This window comes from Eremomyces bilateralis (assembly GCF_010015585.1).
Source record: "Eremomyces bilateralis CBS 781.70 unplaced genomic scaffold P152scaffold_29, whole genome shotgun sequence".
NCBI classification, from domain to species: Eukaryota; Fungi; Ascomycota; class Dothideomycetes; order Eremomycetales; family Eremomycetaceae; genus Eremomyces; species Eremomyces bilateralis.
The window spans coordinates 1-15,727 of NW_022985095.1; the positions used below are offsets into that span (position 1 = coordinate 1).

At 48.8% G+C, this 15,727-nt stretch overlaps 6 protein-coding genes across 6 annotated transcripts; 4 read left to right on the forward strand and 2 right to left on the reverse strand.

Annotated features, from left to right (window-relative positions):
* Positions 1–176: 176 nt before the first annotated feature.
* Positions 177–2,215, forward strand: P152DRAFT_517097 (uncharacterized protein). Its single transcript, XM_033682987.1, has 2 exons — positions 177–270; positions 323–2,215. The coding sequence occupies exons 1-2, from the start codon at positions 253–255 to the stop codon at positions 2,156–2,158; spliced, it is 1,854 nt and encodes a 617-aa protein (XP_033530530.1). The 5' UTR covers positions 177–252; the 3' UTR covers positions 2,159–2,215.
* A 309-nt stretch (positions 2,216–2,524) lies between these two features.
* P152DRAFT_442723 (P-loop containing nucleoside triphosphate hydrolase protein) lies at positions 2,525–5,640 on the reverse strand. The gene is made up of 2 exons (XM_033677755.1): positions 5,551–5,640; positions 2,525–5,488 (listed from the first exon to the last, which is right to left on the reverse strand). The coding sequence occupies exon 2, from the start codon at positions 5,426–5,428 to the stop codon at positions 2,609–2,611; it is 2,820 nt and encodes a 939-aa protein (XP_033530531.1). The 5' UTR covers positions 5,429–5,488; positions 5,551–5,640; the 3' UTR covers positions 2,525–2,608.
* A 280-nt stretch (positions 5,641–5,920) lies between these two features.
* P152DRAFT_404373 (uncharacterized protein) lies at positions 5,921–6,318 on the forward strand (the record flags this gene model as incomplete). Its single annotated transcript, XM_033676759.1, has 4 exons — positions 5,921–6,032; positions 6,093–6,122; positions 6,170–6,224; positions 6,273–6,318. The coding sequence occupies 4 exons, from the start codon at positions 5,921–5,923 to the stop codon at positions 6,316–6,318; spliced, it is 243 nt and encodes an 80-aa protein (XP_033530532.1).
* P152DRAFT_175838 (Rad1-domain-containing protein) lies at positions 6,089–7,532 on the forward strand. Its single transcript, XM_033674137.1, has 4 exons — positions 6,089–6,122; positions 6,170–6,224; positions 6,273–6,584; positions 6,638–7,532. The coding sequence occupies exons 3-4, from the start codon at positions 6,416–6,418 to the stop codon at positions 7,489–7,491; spliced, it is 1,023 nt and encodes a 340-aa protein (XP_033530533.1). The 5' UTR covers positions 6,089–6,122; positions 6,170–6,224; positions 6,273–6,415; the 3' UTR covers positions 7,492–7,532.
* A 34-nt stretch (positions 7,533–7,566) lies between these two features.
* P152DRAFT_461952 (cyclophilin-like protein) lies at positions 7,567–9,126 on the reverse strand. The gene is made up of 2 exons (XM_033680238.1): positions 8,987–9,126; positions 7,567–8,903 (listed from the first exon to the last, which is right to left on the reverse strand). The coding sequence occupies exons 1-2, from the start codon at positions 9,064–9,066 to the stop codon at positions 7,574–7,576; spliced, it is 1,410 nt and encodes a 469-aa protein (XP_033530534.1). The 5' UTR covers positions 9,067–9,126; the 3' UTR covers positions 7,567–7,573.
* A 4,619-nt stretch (positions 9,127–13,745) lies between these two features.
* Positions 13,746–14,447, forward strand: P152DRAFT_476847 (uncharacterized protein; the record flags this gene model as incomplete). The annotated part of the gene is made up of 1 exon (XM_033681542.1): positions 13,746–14,447. The coding sequence occupies one exon, from the start codon at positions 13,746–13,748 to the stop codon at positions 14,445–14,447; it is 702 nt and encodes a 233-aa protein (XP_033530535.1).
* Positions 14,448–15,727: the final 1,280 nt, after the last annotated feature.

Here is a 15,727-nt window from a genome sequence, read left to right on the forward strand (position 1 = left end):
GATCTAGTTCTTCGAAACTGTCGCAGTCAAGAACCAGATCAAAGGGAGACTCTTTCAAAAGGGACAATTGGGCAAATGTACACGATGACTGCAGTAGCATGCCGGAGTCGTAAGCGGGACACATCAAATGTATACGCTAAGCAGTTGGGGTTATATATGATCTCTAGTGGGACAAAGCGGCGGGTTGTGGATACAGCTGCTGGTCTCGGGCTCACTGATACATACCAAAGTATCAATGAGAATGTTTCGGATATGGCCCTCAAGGCGAAGGCAGGTTGATTTATAACTTAAGTTAGATCTTTTCTTCTAACTTTTCTATTAGAACCGCCTCCCACAGCTGGCCAAAAAGCCAAAGACAGTTCTTGTTTATGATAACTTCAACTTCAAAGATACTGTGCGCGAACAGACAATTGGTTCAACTCATATCATGCGGAATCTGACAACATGCCTGTTGGTTGAGAACCCATATTTGCCTGATGAAGGTTTATCCCAATCAAGTTTCGATCCCACCCAACTTCTCTCCTTCAAAGATATCTGTAAAGCCGATGGTTTAAAGCATGATAAAAAACAGCAGAGTATGGACATTCACTTAGTCTACGAGGCCCTGCAACACGTTCATTCTACAAGCATTGACCTGGTTTTCCAATCACAGCCGTCTACTGTCCCTGCTTACCCAGAGATCAACCGTCTATATGCAGGTGGGAATGCAACAAACATTCATCATCTTCGAGCTGCCCCTTTTGATGAAGGAACAATCCAAGGAACTTACGGAGTTCATGAAGATATTTGGATCCGACAGTTGGGTTTCCAATCCCAGCCACCAAGCGAAGACTTCACAAACCGTCTCTGGTTGGTATTTGGAGATCAGAAAACAGCCCAACATATCCGTACTCTGAAGGAGGCACAGAAGAATGCAATTCTACCTTTTGACAGACGGAGATGGATGTTAGGTCCATCTGGACTATTCCATGTCCTTATGAATCTAATACTAACGATCGTCCGTATCCATTTTGATACGGAGCCTACACTACCGTCGGATACAAAGCCTTCACTACCAACGGATGCGAAGCCTTCGGTGCCATCAGATGCAACGCTTCTATCGGATATCATCTACTGGGATCGAAAAGGATATACTCGAGAATCCCCAAAGTTCTACATGTTTGACCCTCTGCTCAGGCAATCATTTTATGCTCGTGTCTTAATGCTATGGTACCATGTTCTTACGAGACGAGGACATATCCAAAAGGCATTCCTTGAAGATACCAGTCCAAGTTCAAAACTGGATCTAATTATCCAGAACCTAGAGCTAGAAGAACTTATCTCTACAATGAAAGAGGTCTGTACACTGGCATTCTCTCCAGAGGCATGGGACACGACACAATACGGACTTGAATTTCGAAGTCTCTGCCGGCTTGTCCAGTTGATCAGCATCTTCCTTTCTTTGCGTAAAGCAGTCAAGAATAGCGACATCGGCTGGATTGACCGTTTAATCGATCCACTTGCAGTTATCTTCCACGCAACTGGACAGCACAAGTATGGTGATGAAATGCTCCATCTTCGTTGGATATTATCTGAATGCGTTTCAGAGAAGATTCTCCGCGACGCAATACTATCATCTAGTCTTGTGAATTTGCATGGCAAACCAGGCCAGTTTAAGGCTATTGATCTAGCCCTTGAACACGTTAATTGCGCATACAAGATTGATATGAAGTTATTAAAGAATTCAACACATAATGCAGACAAAACCTTTGGTAGAGTCGCATTATTAAGTAATGTCTTCTCTAAGATTCGTGGGGCATGGGAGAACTCATTTGGTTTTACCCAAAGCGATCGACATACAACCAAAGCTGATCAACGGGATATCTTTAGTCGCGCCCTTCAACTATATCTACGCAGTCCTTTGCTCACTATCCAACCTCGCGAAGCTGTTGGTTGGGACGCACCTGATATCTTCCGGATTGGTGCTGAGGTCTTGGAACAAAAGGTCAATTCCTTCAACAATCGGATACCAGTCCGCTCTAGTGTCATCCCCCAGACTGATCCTGAGGACCTTAATGAAGAGACGGATTTGAATCCTCATAACTCTGAGATCTCACCAGTAATTACCTACTCTGAGGCTTGTGAGGATGGGCTTGTTAAAGATCATGACATTCTTTGACTGCGTTATCGCTCACTTCATCTATACCCCTCGAAGCCCTCCATATCGAAATTGCAGTTTAATGGAAGTTATGAAGCATGAATCATCCTCAAATAAATCGTGATATCTGTCGCCTGTGACCTACGTAACTGTCCCCTCCATATACATAACTATTCTAATCCCTCTGTCTCTTAGTAAGGCATATCTTAATCTGTAGGCCTTCCTTTTCTAGAAACGGTCCGGGGGTTGAGGTGTGTCTTAGTATAGTATCTCTACCAATCCTTAGTGTTTTTCAAAGATGATAACATTGCTGGAATTCCCTTATTAAGGGCTACAAGATGATGTATATATTATCATAATTCAATGGGTTCCTACCCACCCTATTTTCTTTGAAGTTGGTACAAATTTGGAAATAAAAGGATACTATTAGTCTGAAAAGGGCTATCCGAAGTTCTCCCAACCAAAACACTTCTAAATCTTCTTGTTCTCTTTACCACGCTTCTCCCATAGATCCCTCCCTTTGGGCGTCAACTGTACATGAGAACGAAGACCAGCTCGTTTAGGTGTATTAGGCCTATCTTGTCTGGTGACCTGTCCTTTCTCCTGGTTTCCAGATACTCCCCTAAGCGGCGTCCGACTTCTCTTGTGTATACCTGAAGAATTGTGAGTAGTTCGTTTGGTCGTTTGGCTGCGCGACCAGATGTTAACAGGTATAGGGGCTCTGATATCGGAGGAGATCGTAGTCTTATTATCTGTACCAGAATCTAACTTAACGCTAGATTGTGATACGAACGATGACTCCCCTCTTACGATAAACGAGCTTCCTAATTCCTGCGACCCTTCCGATATCTCCGGCTGTGACGAAAACGAGGGCCAATGGCGGGGTTTGAACGTTTCCCGATACTCATTAAGCTTCTGAGCAAGTAGCTCGTTATGCATGATAACCCGGAGCCCATCCCTATCGTCTGCTAATTGACGACTGCGGACATATTGAGCAACCTTTTCCTCTTTAGGTAAACTGGGATTAGGTATAATACTCGAGTCTTGAGGATTACTCTCTAAGTTTTGAGCAGTACCCTCTGTAGCCTTTCTGGCCAGGGCCTTGATGTTCCTCTTGCACTTTCGTTCCTCTAGTATCGCGTTATGCTTCGAGCATACCTCTAGAACTATCCGGACAAGGAATGCCAGCAAAGGATCGAGGAGGGTGTTCTGATATTCCCAGTTTTCGATGTCAAAGAGGGCTGACAATGCCTCCTGATCCGGTATAGGTACCGTTGTTGAGTTCTTCACACAGGTATACATAGAAGCAATAGCCCACTGCGCTTCTTGAGGAATGACCACCCCAGCTGGAACTGGAATCATTTGCTGCGCTCGTGGGAAGATCGATTCTACCTGTTCAAGGCACCATACAACCAATAGATTCAGCGCAATACCTGCCTTAGTCTCCCTGCCAGGTTTGGTAGACTTGAGGGGGATATCAGGCATTGGTAGCAACTGGAACAATGCTATATTACACTCCTTCCCATTGTAACAGACCTTCTTGTCTGCTCGAATGGGGATAGTATCTGGCTCGCATTGGTCCTCGTTAAACTCCGCAAGGAATACCTGCCGTCTGCATGGCGCGTTTGCAAGAGAACGGATCGTTATTGGGAGGGTTGCCCTATGCTTGAGTTCATCAACAGTCCATGTAGGTAGACTATCTGACTTCCCCCTCTTCTTAGACTTTGGGATAGTTGATTGCGAGTTCTCTTGACTAGCGGCTTCGGTATTATCAGACTGTTGAGAGCAGTCAGACTCAGCTCCATCGCCTTGCGATAATGGCGATTGTGAATAGGTGGTATTAAGTAACCGGAGTGTATTCCGCCTGCCCTTTTTCTTCTGAGACAGTGGCTGATTATTACGCGAACTAGGCATTTGAACAGGATCCTGTCCCATTAAGTCGAACGCATAGTATGGCAGGAATATAAAAGCCATCCCATTGATTGCCTGCTTCACCCGAACAGCCCGACCAACCCGTTGCCAAATATCACCAAGATCGTGGCCGATTGGAAGTCCCCATTGAGCAACCACCATAATATCAGGAATGTCCATACCCATTCCAAGAGCAGTAGTTGCAACAACTACTCTAAGGGAAGAGCATGGGGATCTGATCTTATCGTATAGCAAGTCCTGGTCGTATCGTGAGGTATTCGATGTATATGCACCAACTGCATCCCGAACCATGGCTGGTTCAAACCCTTGAACAAAGAGATACCGCTCTAAGGATGCAGAGATATTGGCTACCGATTGAAGTCCATCTACAAAGATGATCGTTTTCGGGATTCGCTGGAGGTCGTCTTCCGTCCTACTAGTTGGATGCTCTAATGCATGATCAACTAGAAACCATAGCCGTTGGTAAGCCTTGCTCTTTCCTCTCTCAATGGGCAAAATGTTAAGTGAGATATCAGGTCGATCAATTGAGACTCGGATGATCTTAAGTGGCAGTTCATGGTGTGTCTCTTCATAGAAACCACCATAATAGATAACAGCCTGTTCTGTGGCCTTGTTCAAAGTGGCAGAACAACCAAACCAGATGGTATCAGCACGTAAGTACCGACGTAATTCCCTGATCTTGAGATATTCCAACCGGAATTCCTTCCATTGCTCCATAACATGGAGCTCGTCAATTGCAACCACACCAATCTTGTTCTTTACGTCAGGGTTTAACAGCAAATCACGAAACTCATCGCTAGCTGCTTGCTCAGGACCCATTAAGATATGGGTATATAACCCAGCTGCAATCTCCTGTAACAGTTTCGGATTCGTATGCTTGGTCTCCGCTGTAATAAGGCAAGGCCTGGCCTCTGGTAACTGTTCAATCGATCTCTTCTGCTCCTCCCCAAGCTTGCTTAAAGGAATCAACTGGATGACAATTCTGCCAATAAAGATTGGGATAGCATGGAAGATGATGCTCTTCCCAAAACCAGTCTTAGCAGAGACAATAGTATCTCCATAGCGAAAAACAATTCGTCGAAGAGCCCGAACCTGGTTGATACGTGGGAGCCGACCACCCAGGAGTCGCTGCAAACCATGGAAGATAATATCATGCTGGTATTTGATGTTCTTTCGTATTAGACAGGCCTTTACTAACTCTTGCAGTACCGAGCATAACTCTTTCTCTGGTGTCGTTGCAATTATGGATATCCGTTCTTCGATCGTTTTCTCGATAGGAGGTGGTTGTACAGAGGCTAAATTTTGGTATAGGGAGGTTTCACGCTGATGGGCGCGGCCTCGCCGGCGCTTCACTCGCATGGAGGCAGATCTGGAGGTTGATCCTCTATACTTGATGACGCGATATGCAGCTTTAAAACTCTAGTTACAGAATGAACAGTTAGCAATTTGATATTTAAAAGCCATAGGACTCTTTAACTAACTCTTATCTATATTTCATCAACTTCTGGTGCCCACCCAACTTCTCCGTATGATGTTATTCGCCATCTCGACATTTTACCCAAATCTCATCATCTACGCATCCATACACATTTTGCAAGCGTTTCTCAGACGGTACCCAAGACAGTTGCACCCACGTGACTAGTTTGTACGCTAAACATGGGTTTAATCTGGTTACGGTTTAGCTTAACCAGGGTCATGGCTTGGATACCGTCTGAGCCCTAGCTGAGATAAGTGTTGATGCCACCTTCGCCCACTTCATTCAACACTCAACTGTTTCGACTATTCGAGTGTATTACACCACAGCCAAGTCTTCGCCATTGCAAACTCTCCATGTCAGATATTAGAACTCCGATGTCTGTAGAGGGTCTCATTGGTCTTTGGGAAGGTGCTTCCACCCACCCCTTTTCCCCTGCCGTTGGGAAGAACAGTCAATTCGCGGTCGGATTTATCCTCCTACTTTCAGGTATGGGAGCTAAATGGAGCTGGCTGATCAAAGGAATTGAGGAAGCTAACTGTTGGATAGCATTCATCGTCTCTGGCATATTCGCTTTCAGTGTGTAGCTTCCTTGTCCAGTCTCAACTTTTCTAACAGAACGGCAGACCGATCATTAGCTACCGTCCCCGCCCTAGGAATTCCCGCGTCTTTGGCGTTTGGGTATGTCTCTTCCTACCTGTCTATAAAGGCCTGGCTGACCATCCATAGGTTCGGAGCCGTGTATATGATTTGTGCTGTGGGAGTTTACGTTTAGCCTGATACCCCAGAAGAGTTCGCTTCTTTGTACCATAGCAACTACAATTGCAATCGATTCCTCAACCGTTGTCCCAAACCATACAGCATTTGGCATCATGCAACAAGAGGCCGATGACGACGGTGACATTCTCTTCAGCGCCATCTCAAACAATGTTCGGGCGCTATGGCAGCTGCTCCGCTGCATAAACTTTACCAAAAAGGCGCGTGTTTACATTTCCAATGATGGCATCAGTTTTAGCGTGGAGGAGACAAGTGTCATGGATGGTATGTGCGCCCAGGATGGTATCAAACGCCGCAAGCTCTAAGAATCCGTATAGCCTCCGTCCTACTTACGAAGGAGCTCTTCTCAACCTACCGATTCAATCCTCCACCACAAGAAGAACCTGAAGGCGGTCACGATGAAGCAAACGGATCCAGATCCATGACGGACACCCTCCCTTTCGAAATATCCCTTCCAGCACTTCTCGAAACGCTTCAGCTGTTCGGCATCACCGAGCTGTCAAGTACACGATCTGGCCGAGACTTCGGCAGCGCTCCCCCTGCTGGTCCCTCTGCCTTTGATCCACGCGCCATCGGAATGCCATGCATCTGCCGACTCAGCTACACTCACGTCGGCGCACCCTTACAGATCATCCTGACCGAAGGATCCGTCACGACGACATGCGAGCTTACAACCTACGAGCCGACATCGGAGTCCAGCATACCATTCGACTCGGCGGATGTGGCGCTCAAAGTTCTGGTGCGATCCAGCGTTCTCTATGACGCCGTGAATGAGCTGGCGGGAACCAGTTCGGAAAAGCTTCTCATCACTGCATCGCCAAGGGCTCCGCGCCTGTCACTTACTGCGCCGGGCGCACTCGGGAGTGCACTGGTCGAATTCACCGGGGAAGGAGAAAGCGCCGAAAATCTGCTCGAAACGTTCAATCTGCCGTACGGTGTTCGGATCACGAACGAGTACAAGTTCGACTTGATCCGGAAAGCGCTCAGAGCCATGGCGATGGCCAATAAAGTAAGTGTCCGGTTTGACGGGCAGGGTGTTTTAAGTCTTCAGTTCCTAGTCGAGGTGGACAATGCCGCAGGAGGCAAGGTGACCTTCGTGCAATTTCGGTTCGTGCCGTATCTTCGTGAGAATGACAGCGAAGAGGAACGACCAGATTACGGCGAGGATTAGACAGTAGGCGAATGATAATAATGTAGAGCAGACAGATCGGTGTAGTTGAACATGATCATACAACTATGAAATGTACCCCGATTCATCGCCGTTCCTGTCGGCGCCTATCTCTGTCGTCGGGATATCTCTCCCTACTACGATGTCTCCTTCTTTTGTCTCTGTGTTGGTCACGACTCCTACTTCGTCTCCTTTCCCCGGGTCGAGGTCCTCCATCATCATATTTTGATCTTCGATAGTCCGGCTCACGGTTCCTACGTGGACTTATGCTCCGCGACCTGCGTCTCCCACCGTGATGTTCTTCTGGCGCTTCCGAAGGACGACCATTCCCACCCTTGCCCCGTGCCTTGTCAAACACCATACCGTACTTGTCAACCCTTGTGCTTCCCTCGCGGTCTTCCGTGCGATATTGCCTCTTCTTCTCCAGGCCTTGAATGCCGCCAAAGCCTGCCGCAGACTGCCGCTTCGTGTTGGTCGCTGTCCGCCACGTGTCGGATAACCGACTGACACTTTGGGAGAAGTCCACGTGGATGCGATGATCGTCGATCAGGACGTCCTGCATCTTGAAATACGCTTGTTCGCAATCCTTCGCATTCTCGAACTCGATGAATGCGTACTGGAGGGAGTCGCCAGTCCGTTTATCCCGAATGACTTCGCAGCTCAGGATCTTCCCGAACCGGCTGAAGAGGAGCTCCAGGTCTTCGTCGCGTGTAACGGGATTTAACTTGCAGACGAAGAGGATGTTCTCCGGGGGTTTGACTTCTGCGAACGGAAGGTCTCCCATCATCTCCAACGTCAACGCTTGTGCCCGCGCTTCTCTTTCTCGCCGGAGATTCTCAAGGGCTTCTTGGTCCATCTCCACGTCCAGGTCCTCGTCGTCTGCTATTCTGACCGTCGCCATCTGCGCAGGCGTTGGTAGCGGGCTCTTTTGGGGTAGGAAATCCACAAGGCCAGGAGGATCATTGATCGGATCGTCCAGTATGATGGTATGCCGGATGCGAATATCCTTGAGCGGTCTTCCCGCGTCGTCAATGAAGGCGCTGTTGATTTTCTCCAGCACATCGAACCCTTCCACGACCGTTCCGAATACGGCTCCCTTCCCATCGAGATATTCTAGGTCTTCCCCCAGTGTCACGATGAATTGACTCCCCGCCACCCGGTCCGTATCGTCCTCTTTGCCGATGGGCGCGGTGGCCATACTAACCGTGCCGCGCTCATGATGTTTCAATGAGGGTTTGAACTCGGGGGCGAAACTCTTGTTCGATGGCCCTTGTAGCAAGCCCCATATCGATGATCCACCATCGGAGTCGGCACTAAAAGGGCCCAAAGGATCGCCGGTTTGGAAGGAGAAATTGCGCTGGATGGAGTGAATCGGGGAGTAATTGTAGTATTTGATCTTGCAGAGCTTGAGGAAGCTGTTCACGCGACACGCGCACACATGGTTAGGAACTATTATATTCAGCCGAACAACACTCAAAGGTGGTAGGATATCACGTACTTTTCGCAGCACCTGGGCGCTTGATCGACCAAGAGGTCGATTACGATATCACCCAGCGACGTCTCCAAGAGAACCGACATCGTGGTACACTTAAGTGATTTGTGTGGGGAGAAGGGAGACTTGCAGAAGTCGTTAGTGTGCTGGTATACTCTATACCAGAACTTGAAGGGTCATATCAGCATTCATACAGGACGGAATATTCCCGTAGAGAGCGCTGACGTTGAGCTGGGGACGGTTCCGATTTAGCGCCTTGATGCCTCAGGCATACTTTCTGTAACGTCAACACCCAATCAGATGACCAGCTTTCTGTTGTTTTATGTTTACCAACAATGGTCACGTGATAGCAACATCCTTGCTATGTCGCACGTGCCAGTGGTGGCAGTCATCAGTCATCACTGTCTGGACTCTGGACTCGCCCCCACTCTAGACTAACCACCATCCAAAGCCAAATAGAACTCTCCTATCAGGTTCTCCAACAAACCGGAACTGAACAGAAGCGTCCCGTCCGATTCAGACCGGTCACTTGCTGTCGTCAAGGTGCCACAACCTCCACTCCTCTCTCTTTGCGATTCTGCATGTCCAAACGAAGGTCTTACAATAGTTACACTGCATCGCGCCGCTCCCCCCTGCATCCTCAAATGAGTGCGTCTGCCTGCTGTTCTAAATAAGCCCGATCATACAGAAGTCCTGTCTGTGTCTGCAGCAGTTCGGTTAAGGATTGACCGAAGTCGCATTGTGCTCCATGTCTAGTCCGACTTGATCAATCGCGTCGAGCCGTCCACCCACCTGTTGTTCTACCCTGAGGCGGTGTCGGGCCACAGAAAACGTGGTTTATGCTGCGCATCGTGATGTTGCCGATAAGGTTTACGGAAGGCTACTGCTTCGACGGGTTCAACGGTCGCCTTGCAGTATCTCATCGCTGATCCTCCATAATGTTGCTAAGCGATTGACCAGGCGTCTCCGATTTCCCTCGGGATGATTCGTGTCATCCAAGACCCGGAACGAATCACGCATCGATTTGCGCCCTCCACATCTAGGAATTGATCCCGGATGCCGAACGGGATGCAGCATTTCTCCTTCTATCGATACAACCCCTGCTATGCAAGTAGCCAGGTGGCTAAGATGCCTTGCACCGCCGACCTGTTGCTTTTGGCTGTTATTTCTATCATTTCTATGCAGTCAGGTTCTAGCTAAGATGATTCGGCGAGTGCCTGTGGGCTTCCGCTGCACCGATTTCCCTTTTTCCCGCTTCGGTTGATACGTTCTTTAATGTCGAACAGTATTCCATGCAGATTGCAGAAAAAGATACATCACCACTACGACACATGTTGGTGGCTTGGAAATGCGGACCGCTCCGCAACCAACCGCTGTCATTTAGTTAGCCGAGTTCGCGTTTCGCTCCATGCTGCTGTGCTCGATTCTTTTCTGATCTTTTCTGTGTTTCCTTGATTTCAACCTTTGAATTTGTCCTCCTTGGATGTGAAGAGCATGAATGGATGGATGGATTTACTGGTTCTAGAATCCATAATGCAGTTCGCTGGTCGTTAGCGTGACTTGCTCTTTGCATCAAGGTGTCACTTTTGGATCCTGGCGGCCCTGGTTGCTCCCTCTCTAGCCGACAATTCGACCAAGACTCATCTGAGATCATCTCATGCGCCATTGGCTTGGGGTAGCTGCATCGCTCCCTCGTGCGAATCATTCATCAGGTGTGACGGCAAGATTTCCTGTCCACGCAGTGGTCTAGGAGGTCGAAAAGATCAGTTTCCAATTTGCCGGGCCAATTTGTTTGCTAGACCCCTGTCCCTGTAAGTCACCAGGGTGCCTTGCTCGACCGCTCACTGTGCCCACGGAGTAGTGAGTACGTCCAACCCCTGGGAGAGCACAGCCGTTGAAACAGCGGATGGCTGCTTGCGTTGCCCACGGCAAATCATTAACGCAACGCAAACGTCTTCATTCGTAGCAGGTCAAACTTAGTCCAGGGGAAATGACATGGCAACACTGGAGACACCCTCACCTGGCAAGCTAGGAAACCTGCTATCCCAGGTGCACTCAGTACAGTATTCAACACAAAAGATTGAGTCTGGGAACAATACTTGCATTTCGCCACACCCCACTTTCCCTTGTGCCAGCGTCATCGCACGAACGTCACAGGACTCTGCTTCGCTCAATAGGGAGGTTCAGTCCTTGACAGGCTGACGTGGTACTAGGGTTCTGCGATCTGCGCGAGCGCACATTGGGAGTGGGTGCCGTAGCCACGATCCGCCCTGTCGAACTCCGAACCTGTGATCACAAACTTCGACGGATATTGGCTTACGATCTGTACTCCTTTACTATAGGATGGATGTATCAAGCGTCCGGTTGACGTCTGGCCCTGGAGTCACGTCTCGTCCTTACTATCCATGGACGCACCAATAACGCTTGTATCCTCTTGAGGTGTATAAAGCAGTGTTTGCTCTGATTAAACAGTGTCTACGTCCAGTGAGGCTACTTCTGTGGCTTCACGATTGGCCATCGAGGTCCCTGATTGGGCAATGTCTAAGCGTTTGCCCTCAACGAAACCAATACAGCGACTGCGTCCCTGCATACTACTCATGATTTCCAACAAACGGTACGACGACAATTTTGATCCCCCACAATCAACATCACTAGGTCACACACGAACCGAGAGCTCCAATGTGTCTAATTCTCCTGCACTGTCCCAGATCCTCAGATGCTTGTGGGGACCTCGTTACCTATCCGCATTGCATGTGTCTCATTTGTTTGTCCTTCACTTGCCTTTGCAGTGTCCCACATTCGACGAGCATTGGAGGGCGATGTGTCGAGACCACTAGAGTGAGAGCAAGAAAGTGGGCGAACATTTGACCATTCCTGGACTATTTGCAATACGTTGACTGGCTTTTTATTCCACGATGAGTAAACGGTGAGAGCATGGTCAAGCTGTGTTTCACGAGCTAGAAATTTCCTTTGCAATCAACGGCTGTTGTGTCCCTCTAGAGGCATATCAATGAACCGTACGAAAGCCTCAAAATATGGGTGGGCCTCCTTAACCCTGATTATGCAGCTCCCGGTGATTGGACCAGGCGACAGGCGCAGATCAAACCGAATACTGCTCCCCTCGGTTCAAGTTGCACAAATTGCTAGCAATGATTCTGTTCTTCAAGCAACCTAAAGCAGAATACGACACCCCGTAGAATATCTGCTGCATTCACTCTTCTGGATGTTGGCAAGGTTGGTCAACCTCCTCGAACTTGCCGCCTGGTATAACTTCATCCAACCCCCAGCCAGCCGGTGTACTGTTTGTTTCACTTCCTCCACATATCTGACATCTCCTTTAGTTTTCCCTGATGCACGCTGCGATACTTCATATTACGAGGATGGTCTCCCCTTGCTGTTGACCAGTGTGACCATACTCGTTCTCTGCGTCGTCTCTACCTTAAATGTGTCATTTCTTCAACGCATGTTGCAGAGGGGCTCTTCTACCCCTGGCTCTCGAAAATTGCTTCAGTCGCTGATGAAGAGCTGCCTGCCCGCTCTCTGCAATGACACCTGCACTACACCTCCAAGAGCATTTTGACCATGTCGGGGGTCGTTATTCTAATATGAACGTTCAGCATTATTATGCGGATCGACACGGTCCTTTACCCATAGCAAATGGTCACTACCACCGTCCTGACCCCCGATCTTATCCAGCGTCACAGCATCATCGGCCAGTCCGGATGCATCGTGACATGGAGGAAGTCAATCAGGCACCGCCGAGGAAAAGAATTGCCCTTGCTGTAAGTTTCCTTCAGTTCAGCCCCTCCGTCTGCAGCCCAAGTATGAGAGCTGCCGCATCTATGTTGAGAAGGAAAGGTATGAGTGAGTGGGCTAACAGTGATTACAGTGCGCACGATGCAGAAAACGAAAAATTAAATGCAGTGGCGACCCTGGTAATGGCTCGGGGTGTCATAATTGCAGGCAAGCTGGCGTTGAATCTCATGTTTGCCAGTTCAACAGAGTCAGTGCACTTCCCTTCCCATCGAGTTCTTTGTGCTGACAGCCCTAGGTTGGGACAATGGTTGGGACAATGGATTACTCGACCTTGATTGATACGCAACACTGCCCAAGTCCCGTAAATGGATACTCGACTAGTCCGACATCTGCGGACGGGTCTGAGACTGCGATGTCTTCCCGATCACTGCCAGGCTCCTCTTATTCCGTCCCGAGACCTGGATCAAATTACCCTCCTTGGATAGCGGCGACCTACCCCGATACCTCAAGCGCAGAGACTTACAGTTTGATGCCGCCCTACTCATCTTACGGCTCGACCAACGAAGCGGTCCAGTGGACTGGCGGCCAGTACCCTGTTCGTTCATACAGCGCCCGAAGCCTCGTTGACCCCGATCCATCTGCTACCTACCCGGGCCTTCCTCTTACCACAGTAGTAAATGTCAACGCTGCAGCTCGGATTTCCAACATGGACAACACAGCTCTTGACTCGGCTTCTGAAATTTCAGGACAAGAGTCAACGAATTTTGTTATGAATTCCCTTCAGTCGACCTTGCCGATCTCGTCTACTCGCCAACTTCCGATTCCTACTGGCCCTTCCCCAAATGCGTCTACCGTAGGCATCGGGCCCATACGCAACAGCAATATTATTGGAGCGCACTCTGTAGGAGAAACAATGGACAGTACGGCTCATTACACGCGACAAGCAATGTGCTGGCAATCTCAAAATGCAACGGATACCAGTCTCCATGGGACGAATACTGAACCATCTATGTCTGGCTCCGAGTATCGAAATGGATCCATCAACAACGTCTGCACGACCGCAGCCAGCGCGCCAGGCATTGAAAATCTCACGTCCTCTGGTTTCGCTGCAGAGAGGCATGTTTTCGGAAAGCCCTCCTCACCAGACGAACTCCGCGGTCATAAATCTCACAGCACAATCGGCCCGCTGGGCTACATCACTAGCTCCTTTGCCAACCAATCCAACTCGACTGATGCCGGCACAACCCTAGCAAAACTCGAATCAGGGACCCCTCGCCAGTCTGTTAGCAGTGCGTACATTCCAGGAGATACCTCTGCAACGCTTCCAAATGCGGCGAACACCCTCCCACGGCCAGTCCGTCCAACACCAACTGAGTCTGAATCATCGTCGGCCATCCTTCGTCGAGCTGACTCGTCTTGCAATCTTTACTCGTTTTCGACCGACGCTACCAAACGGCCCTCCACATCTTCATCAATGTCTCAGCTGGAGATGAGTGGTGGAGGCGGCCTTACAAGTTCCGCCGAGAACAGTCTCTCCGGATCGTCAACTCTCGTCAGCGGTCATACTTATGCTCCAGTGTACCAAGCACATACACCGCACAATGTACAAGCTTCGCATTCGGAATCACTGGGAGCTGATAGCTCCGTCGGCGGATATGAACGTGGTGTGGCAGTAGGTGGTGATCGAGGTGAATCCAGCAGAGGCTTTTAATTCCATAGCATCGAAATTCTTCTCCAGCCATTGCTGCTCACAACTACACCAGTCGTTTCCTACTCCCTTCGAAAATTTGCTGAATGTATTCTCTTGGTGTAATATGATAAACCTAGTATGAAAGGGTTCAACATTACCGAGGCACTAATAATCGGTGTTTGGAGTTATCGATGTATTAAAATCGAGTGTCGCTGGTGTCCTTTTGTCCGCTTACTAGAGCAGAACAGGGCCTCTCACAGAGCCATTGTTTGCATGCTGGTCGATGGGTACCTAGAGATGCTTCAATTCCACGGCACCTCCAGGAGGTGGACATGGTTAGAAAAAGGATGGGTTGATAAAAGTCAATTGAAGCTTTCGGTTAGTTGCATTGGAATGAATTGCCTGCTCGTGCTTGTCTTTGAATGTTACTGTATTCGCTGAAACTAGAAGCCTAGAGCGACGTCTTTGACGTCTTTTTTGTGAGCATTCCGGACTATGGACAGCAGTACCTTAATAACCAACACATTCCATCTGCCCTCACGCCAAAGTTCTTCGCATGCGCTTCGTTCACTCAGCAACATTAACTTTGCCAACTTCTAGCTGATTTATATCGATTCAAGAGGACGCCTGAGTGCAAACAATATATTCAGTTCGTCAAAAAGATGGCCACAACCACGCGTATAACGCGGAAAATGGCCCGAAGGCATCCCAATGTCGAGTTTGCCGAAATAAACACGAACATAAGGACTCGACCCGTACCAAAATTACCAGCTAAATTCACTATTGATGGGAAAACCCGGCCACGAAAGTTCAACGAAGTCGATTGGCAAACTTTAACACCCTACGAAACCTCACTTCCCGTAGCACTTGTACTCTTCGAAACCACCTACAAAGGCCGAAAAGAGGAGGCAGAAAGCAGAAGAGGAAAGAAGGTTTCTTGAAGCGAGAATGGCTACATTGCGTCATATTCAAAGGATGGCGGGTGAATATTTCGCGGATCTCACTGAGGAGTTCAAGCTGGGCAGAGAAGAATGGGTAAAAAGGAAGATGCCCACAGCAAGTTGCAGAATGAGGCTGAGACGTCGGAAACATTCATGACTCCTCGACAGCTAGCCCATCTCTAGAGAGCCTGGGAAACGTTTTATGACGCTAGGTGCTATTAGCACTCCGCAAGGGTTGACAAGGCTTCCAGAACTATCATCATGGTTGACCGGGCGTTTGAATCGTCACTTAGACGAGATTTCTTTAGATTCAACGAAAATTCGCACTATCGCTACTTTAATACCGCTCGCTTCCACTTG